The 21201-nt window shown below is 25.6% G+C and overlaps 4 protein-coding genes across 4 annotated transcripts; 1 reads left to right on the top strand and 3 right to left on the bottom strand.

The window, feature by feature from the left end:
• Positions 1–2290: 2290 nt before the first annotated feature.
• OCT59_015660 (uncharacterized protein) lies at positions 2291–6367 on the bottom strand (the record flags this gene model as incomplete). The annotated part of the gene is made up of 8 exons (XM_066140178.1): positions 2291–2299; positions 2397–2424; positions 2500–2615; positions 2695–2856; positions 2943–3108; positions 3185–3266; positions 3338–6263; positions 6347–6367. 8 exons carry the CDS (start codon positions 6365–6367, stop codon positions 2291–2293), a joined length of 3510 nt encoding a protein of 1169 aa, XP_066002985.1.
• A 4621-nt stretch (positions 6368–10988) lies between these two features.
• OCT59_015659 (uncharacterized protein) lies at positions 10989–11411 on the bottom strand (the record flags this gene model as incomplete). Its single annotated transcript, XM_066140177.1, has 2 exons — positions 10989–11170; positions 11363–11411. 2 exons carry the CDS (start codon positions 11409–11411, stop codon positions 10989–10991), a joined length of 231 nt encoding a protein of 76 aa, XP_066002984.1.
• Positions 11412–11531: 120 nt separating this feature from the next.
• Positions 11532–11801, bottom strand: OCT59_015658 (uncharacterized protein; the record flags this gene model as incomplete). The annotated part of the gene is made up of 1 exon (XM_066140176.1): positions 11532–11801. One exon carries the CDS (start codon positions 11799–11801, stop codon positions 11532–11534), a length of 270 nt encoding a protein of 89 aa, XP_066002983.1.
• A 7342-nt stretch (positions 11802–19143) lies between these two features.
• Positions 19144–19623, top strand: OCT59_015657 (uncharacterized protein; the record flags this gene model as incomplete). The annotated part of the gene is made up of 3 exons (XM_025328367.2): positions 19144–19243; positions 19363–19395; positions 19472–19623. The coding sequence occupies 3 exons, from the start codon at positions 19144–19146 to the stop codon at positions 19621–19623; spliced, it is 285 nt and encodes a 94-aa protein (XP_025166956.2).
• Positions 19624–21201: the final 1578 nt, after the last annotated feature.

The raw sequence follows: 21201 nt of genomic DNA, 5'->3' as shown, positions 1-21201 counted from the left end.
ATGTTACGAATGTTGCAAATGTTACAAATGTTTAATATGTTAAACATGTTTAACATATGCAACATATTTAACATATATAACATATGCAACATATAACACATATTTAACATATTACATTTGTTAAATATATAGCATTTATTTAATATTTTTAACATGATTAGCATAGAAATTATTGTTATAAATACATGCGTTCTAAATTGATGTAAATGTCAGATAATTCTGTTATATTTTAATAAATTATCTCAGTGTTTATTTTATAGTTTGTTACATTTGTGAGTCAACTTTTGCGTCTGAGTGTATATGCCCGTGTGTGCAATACCGTATTCGCATTTGACTGAAATTTCATTTTGTTTATTGTGTAACCTTCGTAAATTGATCGACAGTGATACATTTACTATTGTTTTTATATAATTTATTTCACCACGCGTTCATTTATATTTATTAACATTTATTTTACCCACTAATCCTTCTGCTTACCATATACCCATACGCTTATTTTTATAAGCATACAAGAACTGGCTTAACAGTATGGAAAATGGCCTTTATTTTTCTTCTTTAGGTCAAAATGTTGAAACCATTATTTATAAAGAATCTGGACATTGTATTTTATGGGAAAAGGCCAAAGAATTTAACAAAGATGTCGTAAGGTTTATCAGTAAAATTTAATATTCTTTATGTAATAGTTATTTCACGGGGAACTGTGGATATCAATGATTTTCACGGCGCAGCCGTGAAAATCATGATATTCCAGTGACTCCGTGAAATAACTGATTTATCCCACGGTTCCGTCCTTTTCTCCTGTGAGTTTATTTGATACTAGTTTATTTTGACTACTAGTAATAGTTTATTTTATAGTTTATTTTTAACTATTATAAATAGTATTTGTCTAACTATTATTAAACTTTACTGCTTTCTTCTTTATTCCACTTATTCAAACCATAATGGTTAAAAAAAATAAAAAAAACTTTACACAAATTCCCAAGTATACCTATATTTCAAAATTGTACCTTTTCAAATGTTTCTTTTTATATACAAAAATAGTTTCGATTTTATAATTCTTTATGTATAAATGCAAATAATATAATATCATTTTTATTTTCAATAGTATAATAATAAGTTTAACAATAAAAAGTATAATTTATTATGTGATATAAACATGTTGATCAGTTACCGTGAAAATATCAGTAAAAAAAGTTACAGAAATTGATTAGGAACCGTGGGATAAATTAAGTTATGATATATAGCATGTTATGAATATAAATTTTTTATATAAAATTTGTTTAGAAGTTTAGAAAATAATAATTCTGAAGTTACATTTGTAAGTCTGGTAATCCTCTTAATTTTTTACAGTAATTTAAATTGGCCAAAACATAGTAGTATCTTCTATAATCATATAAAATATGTTGCTTTGGCCCATTTACTGAACATTTGTAAATCAGATTTCTTGATAACATCAGAGTTTTTATTAATAGGAAAATATTACATCGATGAATAAATAACGATTTGAAATGATTGGATGAGAATATGCTATGTCAGAAACATATTTTTCATTTGTATAACTATATAATTGTTCTCTCACTTAATTTCATTCTTATTCTAATCTGTAATACACATTCCTTCATTCTCAAACCATTTTAATGCGTTTTCTCGAACATTAATAAAAATTTCTCTATTTTTCTTTTTATTTATTTCACAAAAAAAATTCACAAAAGCAAAAAATGAAAAATTCGAAATAGATTACTGATTACATACTGTATGTATGTATCTTTTATAAATATAAATCCATATTAAATATTGGATAAATCTAATTGTAACAGCCTGTTACGCGTCTTATTTGTAACAACCCCCAATTTTATCCAATTAAAATTTAAGATCAGGCGAAATGTAAACAAAAACAAAAAGATCAGTCGTGTAACCAAGACAAAAGAATTTTTTAAAAAATTTCAAGAAACTGCTTATAACTTGAAATTTTGTCTATGAAACTGTCTTAAGTACATTAAGTAAAAGTTTTCCAAATTAAATTTTGCATATAAAAATTTTATTTGTAAACTACATACTAAATTTATTATTAAAAAAAAATAAAAAAAGGATGTTACAAATAAGATATGTAACAGGCTGTTACAAATACATTTATTCTTAAATATTATATGTACTGTACATATATAAATAAATTTCATTTTTTCTAATTAAATGGATAAAAAGCTACTTTTATTATAATCATACGCGTCTTCCACATTACGAACATTGTGATATCGGAACATCATCATCAACGAATGTCAACAGTCTGATATCATAAAAGCTGTTGAAGTGGGATGGATTTAATAATTTAATAATTTTTGTATTATTTTTGCGTCTTATATATATTATAAATATAAAATAACTAAATTATAACCCACTTTCTTAGAGATGATATATATAGTATAACTATTTATAATTTATAGGTTATCAATAATGTCATTTAATTCAAGTAAATTTTCTGTTTCTTTTCTTAAAAAATACTTGTCCTTAAAAGTTTCTGGAATATTTTTTGCATAAAATGGTAATAAATAATCCGTTTTAGGAAAATAAATTCGTTCTTCATGATGACTGTAAGTAAGTCTGGCATATTCTATTTGCTATAATAAATAAAGGAATGATAATGTTATAATTCATATATTCTGTACATATTGAAAGAATAAGAACAAAATTGCAAACCATATCAATAGAATCCTCTTGTGTTACAATTGAAAGTTGTATCTGATCGTATCCATGTAGGTATATAGGGCAAAATGTCACATATGAAATCCAACCTAATCCTTCAAGTTCTAATATATCTTCATATTGTAATACATATTCCTTTTTCGACTTATTGATAAACTTATATGAAATTACAGAATTACTCACGTATTAGTTGTTGTTAATTAAATTAAATAAACTAAATATTTGTTATTAATTACACTTACTGAACATTTTCTTTCAACTATAAATTTAATAAAACAGTCCGACGAAATTATTTTTTTGATATTTATTTTCCAAATTATATCATAGAATGCATTTTTGACAGAAGGCATATCGGCAATAGAAAATTCGGGCAAGCTTAAATAAATGCCTTTAAGAGATAATATGCGCCTTGAAAACAGATTATTAAAGCCATTAATTTATATATGATTACCCAAATTGTAAATACTATTACAAATATATTTACCCATTTAAATAACTTTCTCGAAATTGAATTTGATATTTACAATTAAACTTCATAAGATGGGACATAAAATAAATCCCTTTTACTGTAAAAATCCACTATTAGAATGTAGTAATTAATATTAATTTGTAGAATATTAAATTTAAATGTACTTACCTCTATACATATAAAGGTCAAAATAATTAGTAATTCCAAGATGAACCCGATCATTAAGAAGATATGATTTACACAAGTATAACCAAAAATCTGAATATTTTTGTAATAAATAAGCAAATGAGATATCTTCATTTATCTCAAACAATCTATCTAAATCTAATACTGCATCTTCATATTTTTTTAATCTAATATATATTGTGCATCTCATCAAAAGCAATGATTCATCATGATTTATATTAGCGAATTCATTAATCTTAGAAATAAGATTCAAAAACTTTAGATTCCAATCAATATTAGGATCTAATTCAATATTATCTGCCATTATAAAATATATTAATCCCTTACAAGTATCTAATTGTATGATATTATTAATATCCAATAAAGCTTTTTCATATTCTTGAAGAATACAATATATAATAGCTCTCTTAGTTAAATTATGAATATTTTCTGGATCTATATTACTTGCTTTTGTAAAATATGTTATAGCACTATCATACTTTTTCATTTTACTTATAGTTTCTCCATAATAACATAAAATTAATGAATCTTTCTCATTAATCTTGAGCAATTTATCTAACATCTTTAGAGTATCTGAGAATTTTCCTTGCTTTTCATAAATATAAGCACAGTACCTAAGACATAAATGATTATTTGGATCATTTTGTAATACATTATCAAAATATTTTAAGGCATCTTCATTATCATTACTATTACAATAACTAATTCCAATCATTATATATAAAAAATTCATTTTAGCATTATAATTTATTGAAGTTATTGAAGTTATTAAATCTCTTACTGCATCATCATAATTGCCCTGTCTTAAATGAATTTCTCCACGAATATACCAGGCATTGAGCTTTTTTCCTTTCAGCTCAATAGCTTCATTTAAATGTAAATGTGCTTGTTTATAATTATTGAGACATCTATAAGTGTAAGCTAAAATACATCTTATAGAATAACTTTCTGGATAGGTTTTAAGAAACTCTTTACACCAATGTTCAGCATTTTTATAATTTTTTTCTTTTAATTCTTTAATAGCATTTAGATATGTTGGATGCTGTTTTTTTCTAATTTGGAATATTGATTTTAATGATATATTTGGATTTAACCTAATTGCTTTTAGAATTTTCTTTTTCTTAGTTAACATAAGATCAACTTCTGAATCATCTGAATCACTATCATCATATTGGTTGTTTGTTAAATCTTCTACTTCAATTGAAGGTAAAATATGTCCAGCTTCAAAAAATTGGGAATATAAATGTTTATAAATAACATTTTGTGGTAAATATCTAATACCATTATCTTCAATATTTTCTCGACATTTAGGGCAATTTTTCTGTTTCAATTTTTTTAAATTATTAAATGATAATATATGTTGACATTGTAAAACACATAATTGATCTGTTGGTTCATGATCAATCGGGCAAGTCATTTCATTTGCAATCATTTCTAAAATTTCACCCAATTTCGAAATTTTTTTTGTTAAGTTTGTATTTTGAATTGATAGACTCTTTTCTTTTCCTTTTCCCTTTCCTTTTTCAATATTATAATTTAATAGATTAAAATCATCAGCACACTTTTTTTTAACAAACGCTAACAAATTTTGAAATTTTTCTGAAGAATCTGTTGTTGAATCTGTTTCATTTAATTTTTGAATGTATTGATTAAAGTCAATTTCAATTATTGAAAACATTTGTTGATTAATATTATGTAAATGAAATAATATTTCAATTGCTTTAAATTGAATGAAACTACTGGGAGCTCTATTAAGTGATTCAATTGCTAAATAATAACATAGACCATGAGTGGATTTTCGAGTGGATCTTTGGATAAGATTTTGTGCGAGATCTAATATTCCAAACCATAAAGTATGTGGTAAAGCAAGAGGTTCATTTCCAACAAGATCATTAATGAAATTTCCAGTATTTTTAAAAGCTTTAACAAGTTTATTTGATATTTCATCAAATTTTGATTGAGAATCTAAAATAGAATTATCAGTAACATCAATCCATTCTTTTTCTAAATAACTCCAAAAATATTCCATTAATACCATTTCTTGAAATTTTTTACTAATTATATTTTCAGTACCACCAGACCAATTGAATAAATTATGTTGAATTATCAACATAACTCTCCAATCTACATAATAAGACGCTACTGGATACTTAAAATTTAATCCTTTTCGTAATTGAGTGAGCATTGATAAGATCGAACAATTATCATTTGGAAGAGCAACTCCGGGTGCTAGTGTTGATAAAGCTCCTGGTGTAATATTTAATGCACCCTTAAGTAATTCCTTGGTTCTTCGTATAATTTCTTGAAACCAAGTCTCATCATCACGTAAACTATGTAATGTATCTCGTAAATGAATTAATAAGAAGTCAATATTATAATTTCGTTTGTTCATAATTCCTTCATCTTCTTTATTATCATGTAATTGATTGAATTGATTAAATTCAGACCTAAAATTATTATCAATTCCTTCTTGCATTACTTGAGTTGTTTTTTTATGAATTTCTGCAAATTTTGCTAAAGAGCTATAAACTTTATCTCGAAGTTCTTTACTTAAGCGCATTGGTGTCACGCAAATCTTTTCCAATACAGCAACCCAGGTACGAATGTGTAACTCTAGTCTGACCATACTCTGTTTTCCATAATAATCAAAATGCGTCGGATCTGCTAATGCAACCAAAGAATTTCGAAGAACTTCATCCGAAAATTGGTTAAATGGGGTATCAAAAAGTAATTTAAGAGCAAATAAATAATTTAATTTGGTTAAATTTTTAATAAGTTTTTCTGCCTTTTCATCAGGTGTAATAAATCCATCTTGCTCTAACTCAAGAAGGATACAATTATTGGATATGTTTTCAAGCAGAGGTAGTCTGAACTCGATGGAACTATTAACAAACGATGAACTTCCATTCTATATATAGTTGTAATATAAAGTAAGCTTATTAATTATCTTAATTAAACAAAATATCCAATATTCATATAAAATTTATTCACCTGGTTTGAATTTCCTTCCATTTTTTATTTCTCGCTAAAAACATAAAGTCCAAAAAGTAAAGAGAAATTAAGAAACTCGTTGTATTATAAAATTTATATCAGAGTTTGTACAACCTCCATTTCTTTGTACTATTGCCATTTTTCTTTATTTAAAAACTGTAATACACAAACAAAAATATGGCGTATCAGAAATATATCACAATTGTTGTGTATGGGTAATGATCGACGATCATGTGACATTTACATTTAGCCAATTAAATAACGATCCTAGCATCACTTTATTCACTTTATTTGCCGGTTACACATTTTTGGTTACGATTTCGATTTACAAATAAAATTATCATGTTATGTACAATATCTTACTCTATATTCTTTATGTTTCTAATATAATTATTTTCAGTATGTTATATTCTTGTTAAATCTTTCCAGGTTCATGACATAATTTGAGTATTTTTTAGCACTATAATATCGTTATTCATTTTCTCCAATGACTTAAAATGTGAACGAATATTTTTAACCATAATGTCAGTTCGTGACCTACTTTTAAATATGAGCCTATAAAATCATGTGTAACCAGACATGTGTAACCGGCAAATAAATCCGGCTACCATTTTCTACTAGGTCGCTCCAATTATATTGTTTTTATTACTTTCTTTTATATATATTTGCTTTATTCGCTCAAATATACCATGAAAAATATTTAGCTTTCTGCGCTTACAAAATACTTGGAATTTATAGATAGGAAATTGTTCACTTTAAAAGATAATAAAGATAATAGAGATTTTATATATCAAAAACATTAACAAGAAAGAATTTGCGTAATCTCCGCAGCTTGATATCAAATATTATATATAACCTTATCAGGTGAATAAAATTAATCCTTGTATATAGTAATTGATATGAAGTTATGTACAATATTCATTTAAAAATAATAATTCCAAGCGCACTATAAGTATTTATGCGGTCTCTTTAATCATTACGTAAACTATATAATGTGACTTGTAAGAGAAAGCCAACATTTAAAATTTAAACAATTTTTCATGGTCCTTGCCATCCTGTAATTGATTAAATATAATTACTATATTCAAGCGGGTTAAATTTTTCGTAATATGTGTAAAGTCATAATATAGTTTATAAAATATGAATTTTCTTCTAATTTTCTTTATTGTAATATAAAATTAAAATTTGAAAAAATTAAAGAAAATTCATTGTATTTATCTTTTTTAACTTTAAAAAACATAGGGACAGTTGTGACACATACAATGCATGTATAACAAAATGTAATTGACCGAAAGAAGCAAGTTAAATTTTAACAAATTTATATATACTACAATTAATTAGTTTGAAATAATTTCTCGTTTTTGTAAAAATTTAATAATCTTAAAAACTCAAAAAAGTGATTTTCTTTAACAAAAAAATTTTAAAGGCTAGTATAATTATCTGGAATTTTTTTCGTCCAAAATGAGAATATGATTAGATTAAATATGAAATCTAATCAATGTTAATATTAAAAAATACGCCCAATTTTTCATTTCAAGATATGATTGTCAAAGTTTAATGCATTTCAGTTTTATTACGTGTTTAAAAAATCATCTAACAGAGAACCAAGAGTCTTTTCGATTTCTAAATCATCCATACGCTTATTACCAAGTTTCAGTTTCAAATCAACATACTTGGCTGACAAATAATAAAAAAAAATCAACGGGATGATCACGTTTGCAAAACTTAAAACTTAAATTATTGACCCGTAAAGATTTTGTGATTAACCCAGTTTCGGTTATAATAGGAATTTTTTTGTAATGCAATAGGAAAAAGTTAAGTTATTATTATTAATTATATTTCTTTTTCGGCCATTTCTATCATTTTGGGACGATGCGATCGGCTACAGTAAAAGAAATTTTTCGGTTAAGCTGAGATAACAATTAAACCAAAATTTTTATTTCCTTCTTTCCGATTTTGAAAACCGGATTTATTATTATTATTTCAGTTATTCATTTATTGGTCCTCTCCGATTTTAAAAATCCAATATTTTCTTATCAGATTTTTTTAAAAAAATTTTTTCCCTCCCTACCGATTCTTTTAAGACCAGGTTTTTTAATAATATTTTTTTATTCCTTTCACAGTTTTTCAATTAATTTAATTTTTTTTTTCATTTTCCTTTTGTTTTTGTTCTTTTCTTCTTTAGATTTGGATCAGTGATGGGTTGACGTTGCGGTGCTATGGTTAGCGTCTTTTTTTCCATTTTTATTTATAAAAACCAAAAATAAAAAATAAATAAATAAATAAATAAATTTTTTTTCCAGGTTACAAAAAAAAGAACAGAAAAAAAATCTCAAAAAAAACTTCAGTCTTAAGAACCGATAAAAAAAATAAAAAAAAGGTACTTACTATAGCAAAAACTGACACAGCTTAGAATTATGAGAGCTTTTAAAGAAATATGAAAAAGCCCAGGATTCTTCATAAAATTTTTTAAAAATCAAATTAGTCAAAGTATTAAATGCTTAAGGAAAATAGTAATTCACGAAGCCATTATTATTACGTTGACACGTTGTACATTTTAAAAAAAAGTATTTGAATTCTAATCAAAAATAACAACTATAAAGCGCCTACATTAGACGATGACAGATTTCAAGATAATTACAATACACGATCCTATTATTATATTATACGCACCTATTCTTGCCATCCAACTGAAAAAGTGTAATTTTTTATACTGTTATGCAATTTATAATTTTCTAAGCTTAATCATACGCCTATACAACACAAATCACATGTATTTCTATAAAAAAAGTTGACATGAAAGGACTTTGTCTCCTTAGTATAATATTCTTTATCTGTTGGTACGGAGTTGTTTGCAAAAAAATAATTTTGCCGATTTATCATCTAATATCAAAATATAAGAAATGAGAATTATAAAAAAATTTTAAAGGTATAATACTTGTACTACATTCACTATTGAGAATATTCTAAATTCTTAACATTTTATTTTTTGATGAGGAAAATGTGAATTTGCAATATATCTTTAATTAAATTACTATTAGAATTATTTTTATTTTATATTTTTAATGGAATAAACAAATTTAAGTATATAATAAAAATAAACATAAATTACGCCAAATACGTACGTTTTTTTGCTTTCAGCTATTGCTGCAGCCTGCAGTGTGACTTGTTATAATCTGTATCACACCCTCCGTACTTTTTTTTTCAACAATTCTATATTCGTCACTCACTACCTGTGCCATGCTTAATTCCAGCCAAATGCGTAATGCAGGCCACTTCTTGACATTTTTTTTTTAAAGAGTACGCAGGGAAAGTTTATCTAAATGTACGGCGCCATGTACAATAATAATTCTTACTAAATTCACTAATGAAATTGTATTGCATCAATAAGAATCCTAACCAACTTCGAGAAGACGAGCAGTTCAATTCAGAATATGATCTGAAATTTTCCTATAGAAATTATTTAATTTAGCTTAAATATTGCATGAAGGGAAAGAATTTATAATAAAAATAATTATAGTTTACAGGTATCTTTAATGCATTTAAGTTTCACAATACAATTTAATCTTATGTAAAAAAACGATAAAAAAGAAATTTATCAAGGACGCTATTTACTAATTGAGTATAGTGTATATTTGGGCGAATAAAATCTATATAACAAAAAAAATTCAATGTCATGTTTAGACTACCCTCTGTAAAGTTTTGCTAATATTAATAAGTAATAGACAATTAACTTATTAAGTTAATATTGTAAAATTTTTAAAAACTATCGCGATAGATTAGTAACTTTTTTTTATTTTTATTTTTTTTTTAACCGTAATAGATTAACTTTGGGATTTTTTTTTACATTTTTTTTTAACAATAGATCAGATTTTGGCCTTTCTTTCATTACTTATTTATTTATTTTTTTTTTAACAATTTATTTTTTTTTTTAACGATAGATCGTTTAGTAATTTTTTTTTATTTTTTTTTTGGGATTTTTAATTCTTAACAACAGATCGGATTTTTTTTTTCATTAGAAATTTTTTACTTTTTTTAAATTTTTTTTTCCAACAATAGATCGGACTTTGCCCTTTCTTTATGTTCGGTAACTGACGTTTACTACTAATATTAATTAATTGGTAATAGTTAGTTCCGGTTATAAAAAAAAATTCACTTTTTTTTTTTGCTTCCCGGTAACTGGTGTAAGTAATAGTTCTATCGATTTTTTAGTAATAACAATAATAATGGTGTAGTTAGCCGAAAAATTCAGCCGAAGGCGCAGTAAATTTTCGGCTAACAACACCCAGCCGAAAAAAATTCATGTTGATCTAGAATATTTTATTGAATGTTTTATTGGTTCAACATCTACTATTTTCGGCTGAATATTTTCGTCTAACTACACTTTTTTTAAATAATAGTGTAGTTAGCCGAAAATATCCAACCAGAGGCGCAAGAAATGCCAATATATAATATTCCAGGAGACCAAAGCGAACCAGCAAGACAAGGAGGCAACATCAAAATGTGATGATTTTATATATATTTAATATATTTAACTTATTTAATTATAAAATATATAAAATTTTATAATCATTTATATTTTATTAAGCTATAATAAATGTTCAAACAAAATTTATTTTAATTATATTATTATTCAATTTAATCATACCACAAATGCCTTACTTTCAGTTTGTTTCTCAATCCATAATTTAATAGCATTTCTCATCAATGCATTAGCAGATAATTCAGATTTTTTAACAATTTTAGAAACAGCTGATTGTCTAAATCCAATTTGTGATTTAGCTAATTCACAAATTTCATCAGCAGCAATTTGTTGTGTAATACCTTTAAAAGAATTTTACACTTTTGAAATGCTTCAACAAATCCATTTGCTATTATTTGATCCTCTAGTGATACTTTTGTTTCTTTCCATTGTTCAATGGGATCATCATCTTTAATTTTGTTTAACCTTTGTTTTTTATTTGGCTGAGAGCTTTTTACATATTTTCGTGATCTAATATTTAACTGAGGCTAAACCATATAGAGCACCTAATGGACTCCATGCTCCTATATGACACATTTCCATAATCTCAGCAACAAATGGTGTAATATTTCTATATTCTATTTGCTAATATTTCTTATTATTTGCTTTTAAAAATGCTCTATCTGAATACGAATAATCTTTTTCAAAGACTTCTAAGACAAGTTATTCATCAGCATATGCCATCGACTCTAATATTGTAAATAGACGAAGTTGTGTTGATAAAGAGTTTTTGTGAATAAAAAAATAGGATACTGCATTATATAAGCAATTTCCATCAGCAGTTGTATCAGCATATATATAACCATTAAATTCATCTGGTAATAATAAACATGCACCTTCATCTATAACTATACCCTCAGATATACAAACATCTACATATGAAAGATCACAAGATAAAATTTGAATTTTTTTATGCTTTTGTCCATAAGACATTATTTCACTTAAACTTGGTAATTTGGCAAGGAATTTTCTAGTTTTAATTAAAAGTTGTTTAAATAGAATCCATAATTACTAAGTGAAGTATTTCAGTAAATTTAGCAAATTTTATAACAAAGAAAAAAAGTTTATTAAAAAAAAAATTATCTTTGATTATATTTAAATCCATTTTATTGAATATTTTCCAAGAATTTAAAAATTATTTACAAGCAAATATTAAAATTAAACATTTTAAAGAAACAATTTTACACCAAACAATACCATTTAATAATTAACGATTCTGTATTATATAAATTAATATTATCAAGAAAAGTATATAATTATTATTATTGTAATAATTAATGGTAAATATTATAATATGAACAATCAGGATTTTCATTACCTGTTACCACTTAAATTATTGTATTGCATTTGATATTTATGGCTAACTACACTTTTTTAAAATAATAATGTAGTTAGCCGTAAATATCTAGCCGAAAATAGTAGATGTTGAACCAATAAAATATTCAAAAAATATTCAAGATCAACATGAATTTTTTTGGCTGGGTGTTGTTAGCCGAAAATTTACTGCGCCTTAGGCTGAATTTTTCGGCTAACTACACCATTATCTACATTCCTTGCATGGTAATAATTTAATACAATCTGCATTTCTTGTTGTATTTGCAGCGAGCATTTTTAGCTCTTTATGTCCAGTTTTTCATTTCAAGGTATGAAGGTGGTATTTTGGTGCAACGTACTTCTGAGATAAATGCTGGATTTGTTTTATAACCTTACCCTTGATGGGTAAACTTTTGGTGTACCTTGGGTGGAATTCATTGGCTTAATCATCAGATAGTGTAAATAGCCAACTATCTTTTAATTAACCACAATAGTATAGTATTTACAATTGATTTACAGCTTATGTTTACAATATTACAGCCCACCTAGGTTGTAATTCAAAATATAATAATTATTATTTATGGCAGGCTACCTTATCATCAGAGACTAAGTTATGTGATTCTAACATTATATTTGTTTTTTACTATGGATAATGTCTACATCTATGATAAGTCTCTTTTTCATGTAGACTGAATTTCTTGTAATTAGGAAGATCTGTGTATCATCTGATAGTGCAGGTGTTTTAATTCCAAGGCATTTGTTATAGACTTTAGATTTATTGAGCGTAAAATTTGTGATCATGTGCCAGCTGAATGAGCTGACTGAGAATATTTCCAAGAACATTGAAAGTAAAAAGCCTGAAATATGATATATTTTTTGTATGTAAACTTGATGAGTCTTTATTTTTCAATTTTTATCTGATGTTGAATAGGGATGGCAATGGTTACGGTCATAACCGGTCATGACCGGTTAATAACCGTGACCGATATCGGTCGGTCAAAGGTTCTGACCGACCATTTAACCGACCGGTTTTGACCGACCGTTTGACCGACCGTTTAACCGACCATTTAACCGATCGTTAACCGACCATTTAACCAACCCTATTCATTTAACACTTTTTTATGAGCTGAATCAATAAAAAAAGTTGTATAATGCTTTTGTTAGCGGATTTAATCAAAAAAAACTTTTTAACGTTTTTTCTTAATTAAATTCACTAAAAAAAATGGTTAAACGGTCGGTTAAACAGTCAGAAAAATGGTTAGCAAAAACGGTCGGTCGGTCAAAGACCCATAACTGGTTATGACCGACCGATAACTGACCGTGACTGACTGTTGCCATCCCTAATGTTGAATATCAGATATATCCTGTTCTATAAAACTACTATTTTATCTTTTAATAATCTTTGTATATATATAGTTCATCAGAAATATTTATTCACCTAAAATTTTAAAAATTAAACAGTATGAAATAATATAATGGGGTCTTTGCAATAGAAAGGTATGAAACTCAAAAAAAATTAAAAATTGAATTAATATTAAATTTGCATTTATTTTAGGCAACACAAATTTGATTTTTCAGTTCACTTCACCCAGCCAGATCACTTTTTCAAATTTCAATAAAAAAAAGTTTATATATAAAAAGTTTATCACATGATCAATATGTAATTTTATTGGTGGAGTAAGTTTATCACATGGCTGAGAACTCTTTAATTACTCTTCCCTTTAAAAGTCAACCAATCAGATGTCATGATTTTATATATAAACTTTTTTTATTAATAAACAATAAACCCTGGGTCCCCAGGTCAATTTATAATTTCGATATTATGTGAACCGAAAAGTTGAATTTGTGTAGCTTTAGTAAAAAAAACATAATTAGTATATAAAGTAAAATTAAAATTTTTTTTGAGTTTTGTACCTTTCTATTGCAAAGACCCCATATGATCTGTAAGATAAAGCTGACTACTTGATAATTTCTTGTGAACATACATTACTTTCTGAATCAAATAATTAACTATTTTTCTCATAAATCAGAATATTCTCTAGATTATTTTAATAATTATAACTTAATAAATTATGTAACCTCTTTTTAATATATTACATGTACTGACTTTTCAGTTTCTTTTTTAGGTCAGTTTCAGTTCCAGTATGAAAATCTTATGTTACAAAGAGTTACTGTACTTTATCTGTGTAAGTAAAAAAAAGCTACTGATTAGTCAAATATGGTCAAATTGTATGACCACTCATATGACCTAAATTCCTCCTTTTTTAATAAATACCAGGTTTTTTTTATTATGATTAATTTTTTGTTAAAGTATCTATATTATTTGCTGCATTGCATCACTACAAATCACCAAAGTTTATCAAGAGTCTATAATCACAATGTAATCAGAAAGGTATAAGAGATATCTCAAACTTTTTTAAATTAATGGTTTATGGATATAACCACATAAATGGAGATCATATAACTAAAATCACATGACTTGAAATCATATGACTCAAAAATAATTCAGAAAACTAGGAAAAATTAATGGAAATTTTGAGAAAAGACCTAAAAGAAATCTGGTATAAAAACACCATGGAAATTTCCAGATGAAGTGATAATTGCGAAAGAATAAAGTGATAATTGACACCATATACAGATCACGCTATATAGTTAATGATATCAGGTGATCTTCATTTTAATAGTGATATTCCTTGTGATTGGTTGTTCTGCTAATTGTGCTATCCTGGAAAGGAAGGAAAATTTTACTAATTTGGTTAGCTCTTATGCGCTAAGTATAGGGTACGTTTTTTATATTATTGATATTGATATTGATATTGATATTGAATTGAATTGAAATTGAATTGATATTAATATTGATATTGATATTGAGTTGATATTGAGTTCAATATTACGAACAATGGTCGTTTATATAAAAAAAAAAAATTGATCATGATCTGCAGCATGATCAAAATCCAAGAGCTAACCATATATTGTCATCAAGGAATTATGAATTGACTGGCCAAATATCTAAGAGCTAACTATATATTAACATCAAGGAAATATTTATTATTCGTATACATTATTCAGGAGGCTAATTCTTGTAATTATAATAGGAATTGAAGGTCAATATATATATATATATATAAAAATAGGGAAAATGTAATTGGCAACCCGGGTCAGCATGATGACCCCTGATTATGTAATAAATTTATATTTTTTTATTGGCTACACAAACATGATCATCGTGTCATCTGATAAATGTTTATTTGTTTATTAGATAACGATAATTTTTTTTCCTTTTTTTTTATTGCAGTGCTATTTCGGCTTGAAAATGACTTTTTTTTAAGGCAATTTTTTTTGTTTTTTTTCATTATTTTATTGTATTTAATGACTCTTTACTTTATTATTAACGCTAACTTTATTTTTTCTTTAGATAATGGGATGGCTTCTTTTTATTTAATGTATATCTTTCTTTATTACTTTTTATATCTTTCTGTTTTTATTACTTTTTCATTTTATTTGAAATAATACTAACCAGTCATTTCTTTGTTCCTTTTTTTATGGGTGGTGGTTTTGATTATTTTTTCTTCACTTTTTTTCGTCTTTCTATCGTTCTTTTCACTTCTTTTTTACCCTTTATTATTTTATTTCTTTCTCCTTTTTACTTCTTTTTTATTCTCCATCATCCTTTTATTTCTTTTATTTTTCATTATTATTTTCACTTTCTTTTCTTTTCCTATCACCCTTTACACTTCCTTCTCACTTTCTTTTCACTTCATTTTTGTTCACCATCATCTTTCTCACTTCTTTTTCATCTTCTATTATTCTTTTTTACTCCCTTCCCACTTCATTTTCGTTCACCATCATCTTTCTCACTTTCTTTTCATCTTCTAACACCCTTTTACTTCCTTCTCACTTCATTTTGTTCACTATCATCTTTCTCACTTTCTTTTCATCTTCTAACACCCTTTTCACTTCTTTTACATTTCCCTTTCACTTCCCTTTCATCCTTATCATCTTATTACACTTTCTTTTGTCCTTATTATCCTTTTTACACTTTTTTCATTTTTTTTCTTTTCATCCCACGTCATTTCTTTTTGTTTCCTTTTTTCTTTCATAATTATTAACGTTATATCTTCTATTTCCTTTTTTTGCTTATTTATTAGCATTTTTTTCATTTTATTATTGTAATTTTTCTTTTTTTTTTTATCACTATTTGCCATTATTGTTAGTTTTTATTTCTCTAATCAATAAAATATAATCCACTAAGTGTATAATTTTATAGTTTTTATATTGTATTTTAACAAATAAAATTTTACTTTAAATAAAATATTCTTTAAAAATTAACCGATCAAAAATGAATCAGCCAATTAAAATTTTATTAAGTTATGTGATAGAGTCGCCATGGCGACAGGTCCAAATAATGTTACCCAAATACATATATCCGAATTAAAAATAAATATATTTGAATTTTATTAAAATATATAATATATATATCCAAATTTTATTAATATATCCGAATTTTGTTAAAAATATATATCTGAATTTTATTTTGTTAAAAAAAATACATATACCCGAATTTATTAAATTTATTTATTAAAAAAATATTATACAAATTTATTTTAAAAAAAAACATTATATAAATTTATTTATTAAAAGAAACATTATATAAATTTATTTATTAAAAGAAACATTATATAAATTTATTTATTAAAGAACAAAAGCATTATATATTAAAAAAAAATTATATGAATTTATTTATTAAAAAACATTATATGAGTTTATTTATTAAAAAAAAAGCATTATACAAATTTAGTGATTATTTAAAAAAATTATACAAATTTAATTATTAAAAAAAATTAACGAGTTTACTTATTAAAATATATATTACATGAATTGATTTATTAAAAAAATTATATATCCGAATTTATTAAATTTTTTTACTAAAAAAATATTATACAAATTTATTTTAAAAAAAACATTACATGAATTTATTAAAAAAAACATTATATGAATTTAATTATCAAAAAAAAGTTATATGAATTTACTTATTAAAATATATATTACATAAATTGATTTATTAAAAAAAATTATATATATTACACAAATAAAAAAAAAATGTGGACATAGAATCATCCAAATTTGATTCGTGTGAAATAAATTTTATTGAATAATTTTATTTTTAATATGAATATAAATTATAATATATGTTTTATATAAAATTTTTAAAAAGTTTACTACAGCATGGTTAGAAACTGAAAAATTTTTTTAAAAAAAAATTGTTAAATGTTTTTTATAAATTAAAAAATTCATAATATTTCTTCTTTTAAAGCCAATTACAAGATTATTAAATCAAAATGCAAAAAACAATAAATTAAATTATTTTAGATGGAAAAAAAAATAAAATAAATTATTTATTTATTTCAAATAAAAATTAAATTATATAATGTATTTATTACCAATATTATTGTTTCTGCAAATAAGTGTTAAAATTTATGGTATATATCCTACTCTTAGTAAGGGCCGGTCACCGGCCCTAGAGTATAACTCTAGTTTGATAATTACAAAATATCACAGTAATAATACAAAGATATCACATGACAATCTTGAAGAAGTCACAAAAAAATTCGTATTAAATTTGGAAAAATGCATGATGAATATATGATGAACATATGACAACAATTGGATAATGAGAAAAGAAACATATGGAAAATTCTAATAAGAAGAAACCACAGATAACAAAAAGTAGAAAATAACTGAAGAAATTATAAGAAAAAAATATTACAAGAAAAACAGCAAAGAAAAATACAACAATTTCTGAAAAAAGAAATTAAAAAGCAGATGAAACCATCAAATTTTATATGAAACAAAAATCCAAATCATTAAAAAGTCACAGTAATTAATTAATGGATGATCGACAAAAATGTTAAAATAAGATGATAAACAAGAAAATCAATAGAAGTACAAAAAATAAACCAATAGAAATTCAGATATGGAAAATTAATGATTTAGAAAAATATTTTAAGGATGATATCAGAAAAATCATATACCTATTATAAAGAGAAGTTAGAATTTTAAATCAAGTGATTAAATTGCCAAATTAAGAAAGGAAATAGATTATTACTAAATAAGGAAATTTTAGAGAATACAAAATGGTACAAAGAGGTACAGTAAAATATAGAAAAAGAAGAAGATTTAAATCTGCTACTTATACAAAATTATGTAAATAATGCAGAAAAGTATAGTAAATCAGATAACAAGTTGAAGTTGCAGTAGAAGAATAATCGATGAAATGCAGCAAGTCAAGTGATATTGCATGCTTGATTTAGTAGATCGAGATCTGAATTTGATTCTTATTGAAGTATATAGAAGTATATATAGATATAGATAGATTAAATAGATAATAGCATTTTATTAATTTATTTAGAATTGTGGGGCCACAATTTGTTGAGGGGGAAATATGTAACCAGCAGAAACCAAGCATAAATTAATGAAAAACAGAAGTCATAGGTAGAGTAGGAATTATAGAATTAAAGAAATAGAATTAAGGAATTTACCAGAAATGCAGATCAATACTCCAGGTCATGAGTATAAACTGATCTAGAATATGATCTACATAAGAATATGATGCACAGATGATGGGCATTACTCCTATCATATATATAAGTATAAACTGGGTATATGATGTTATTTATTACATCATAGTTCTTGAAAAGGAATATTTTGTGTTACTATATTTTATATAAATATAGGTCCTAATCATTTTAATAAACTAAGTTATGATTTGAAGTTGTATTTTATTTTTGTTAATCACATGTTTTGTATTACTAACATCACTTGATACTAACTTTTATTCATGAAATCTGATTTGACATGACAACTCTTATGAGGGTTCAGAGGTTTCAATGTCAACATTGATGATAATAAGCTTAACTCTAATTCTATTGAAGAGGATATTAAAAACCTTGGAGGTGTGATTATGAAAAATCAAAGCAAGTTTATGAAATATTTTCAAGATGGATATAAATCTAAGGAGGAAGATAACATCAGCATCATTGCTGTTATTACAACTACCACTGGTAAGGTATCTCCTAATTTTTTTACTCTTGAAGAAAAAACCTACAGTTGAAACAATGGTATATATTTTCATCATTACATTTGTCAATAATATTGAATATGCTTTCTTATTATCCATTAGAACTCAAGAAAAAGAGACCTTTAATGGAAGAAAGTAAGAAATGCATAATAGAAACTTGGTGTCATAAGTTATATATTTTATTAAATCATTCTTACTAATTTTCTTACAGCTACAAGCAGTTATCCATTAGAGCTTGAGAGAAAGAGACCTTTAATTTATGAAATTGACAAAGATAATAAGCTTAACTTTTCAAGCTGGTTTGAGTTTACTTTAACGCTATTGCAAAAAGAAATATTGAATATTTTACCTTCAATAATATGATCAAAACGCTTAAGAAAAATAAGTTCAAGCCTGCTGTTGATTTTCTTTCCTAGGATTCCTTGATTATATGCAGATCTACAATGATGAAGAATGAAATCTAATACAATTCTTGGTAGCTGAGAGTGTATTAATCAGGAATAAAAAGACGAAGAATAAGTTTAAAATGTCATCTACTCTTATAAATAGACTGATTCAGCAACAAGTTATTCCTAAAGTATACAAGTCTTCCCTGGAAAGTGCAATTCCTAAAAAAAATGGCTTTTTAGATATTATCAACATTTTGTAGACAGCCATCCAGTTCTTTGATAAAGATATCATTACCAATACATTTGATAGGTCATTTAAAATTACACATGATATAAATGTGGATGGTGTAGATATAGAACAGGTTTTTAGAGAAAGCGTGTATGATACAGAACTGAATAGAATCCTGGTTAACTGGCTTGTTAAGAGGGGTGGCTTTGAGATAACTGGGTAGTGACATCTGGTTAAATATTTTGATAACAAAAATGATGAGTAAGGTTGGTTGCCATAAGTAATGATTATTATATATTGAATTACAACCTTTAGTGGTTGTAATATTATAAATATAAGTTGTAAATTGGCTGTAAATTTTACACTATTGTGGTTAGCTAAAAAATGATAATTTTGATTTACAACCATTATATTTACTTGATTTTTGGACTTATAAATTACAACTATTTATGGAGACCAACACTAGTGATGAGCACTCATATGGTGACATAGTAATTAAAATGACATGTCAAACAATTATTCTCAAGCTTTTAGCCACTGCAACAAAAAGTGAACTTAATAAATACTTTAAAAGGGTGCTTAAGTATGCTGAAGAACTATTTACAAATGATATTTGGATAGTACATTTTACGTGTGAAGATGGTTATAGAACTCAGAAATCTAAGAATAGATCTCATTGGCCATCTGATAACAGAATTAATACTGTCCACTTTTTTCATAACCATCTGTTTGAATATGTACTAATGAATGCCCGATATTTAGATAGCTCTGATAACAACTTTAAGTATATTATAGATCGTACTATATTGTTATAATCTTAGTTCTGATTTTAATACTTATTAGTTTACTAATAATCACAGGTCGAAAGCTGCCAAATCGGGGACTATCTAGGCTATCCTAAAAGGACCTAGATGGTCCCCGATTTTTTTTTATTTATTTTTGCAAGGTACCCGATTGGTAACTATAAAATGGCCCCAATCGTGCAGGGTAAGGTTAGGACCCTGAAATATATATGTAGAGGTCAGGTCCAGAAGTGGTCCAAAATACGCATTCTTTCAGGGCCGGAATTATGATAATTTCAGCCATTATCTAAATTAGTAAATATTATTTTGGCTGGGATTATCCATAAAAGGAATGATCTACATGATTTTTTTGACTCATTATACGCAAACTCTGACCTGACCCTTTTATGTATATTTCGGGGTCCTGTAAGGTTATCAATAGGGTACCTATTCGTTCGCAACTGGATATCAATAGGATTGACCTTATTGTTATCCAGTTTTTTTTATTTACTTGTTAGATTAACCTATTGTTATCCATTTT

The sequence above is a fragment of the Rhizophagus irregularis genome, chromosome 23 (assembly GCF_026210795.1).
Source record: "Rhizophagus irregularis chromosome 23, complete sequence".
NCBI classification, from domain to species: domain Eukaryota; kingdom Fungi; phylum Glomeromycota; class Glomeromycetes; order Glomerales; family Glomeraceae; genus Rhizophagus; species Rhizophagus irregularis.
The sequence above is the reverse complement of the archived record's forward strand: the minus strand, read 5'-3'. Positions and strand labels throughout refer to the sequence as shown.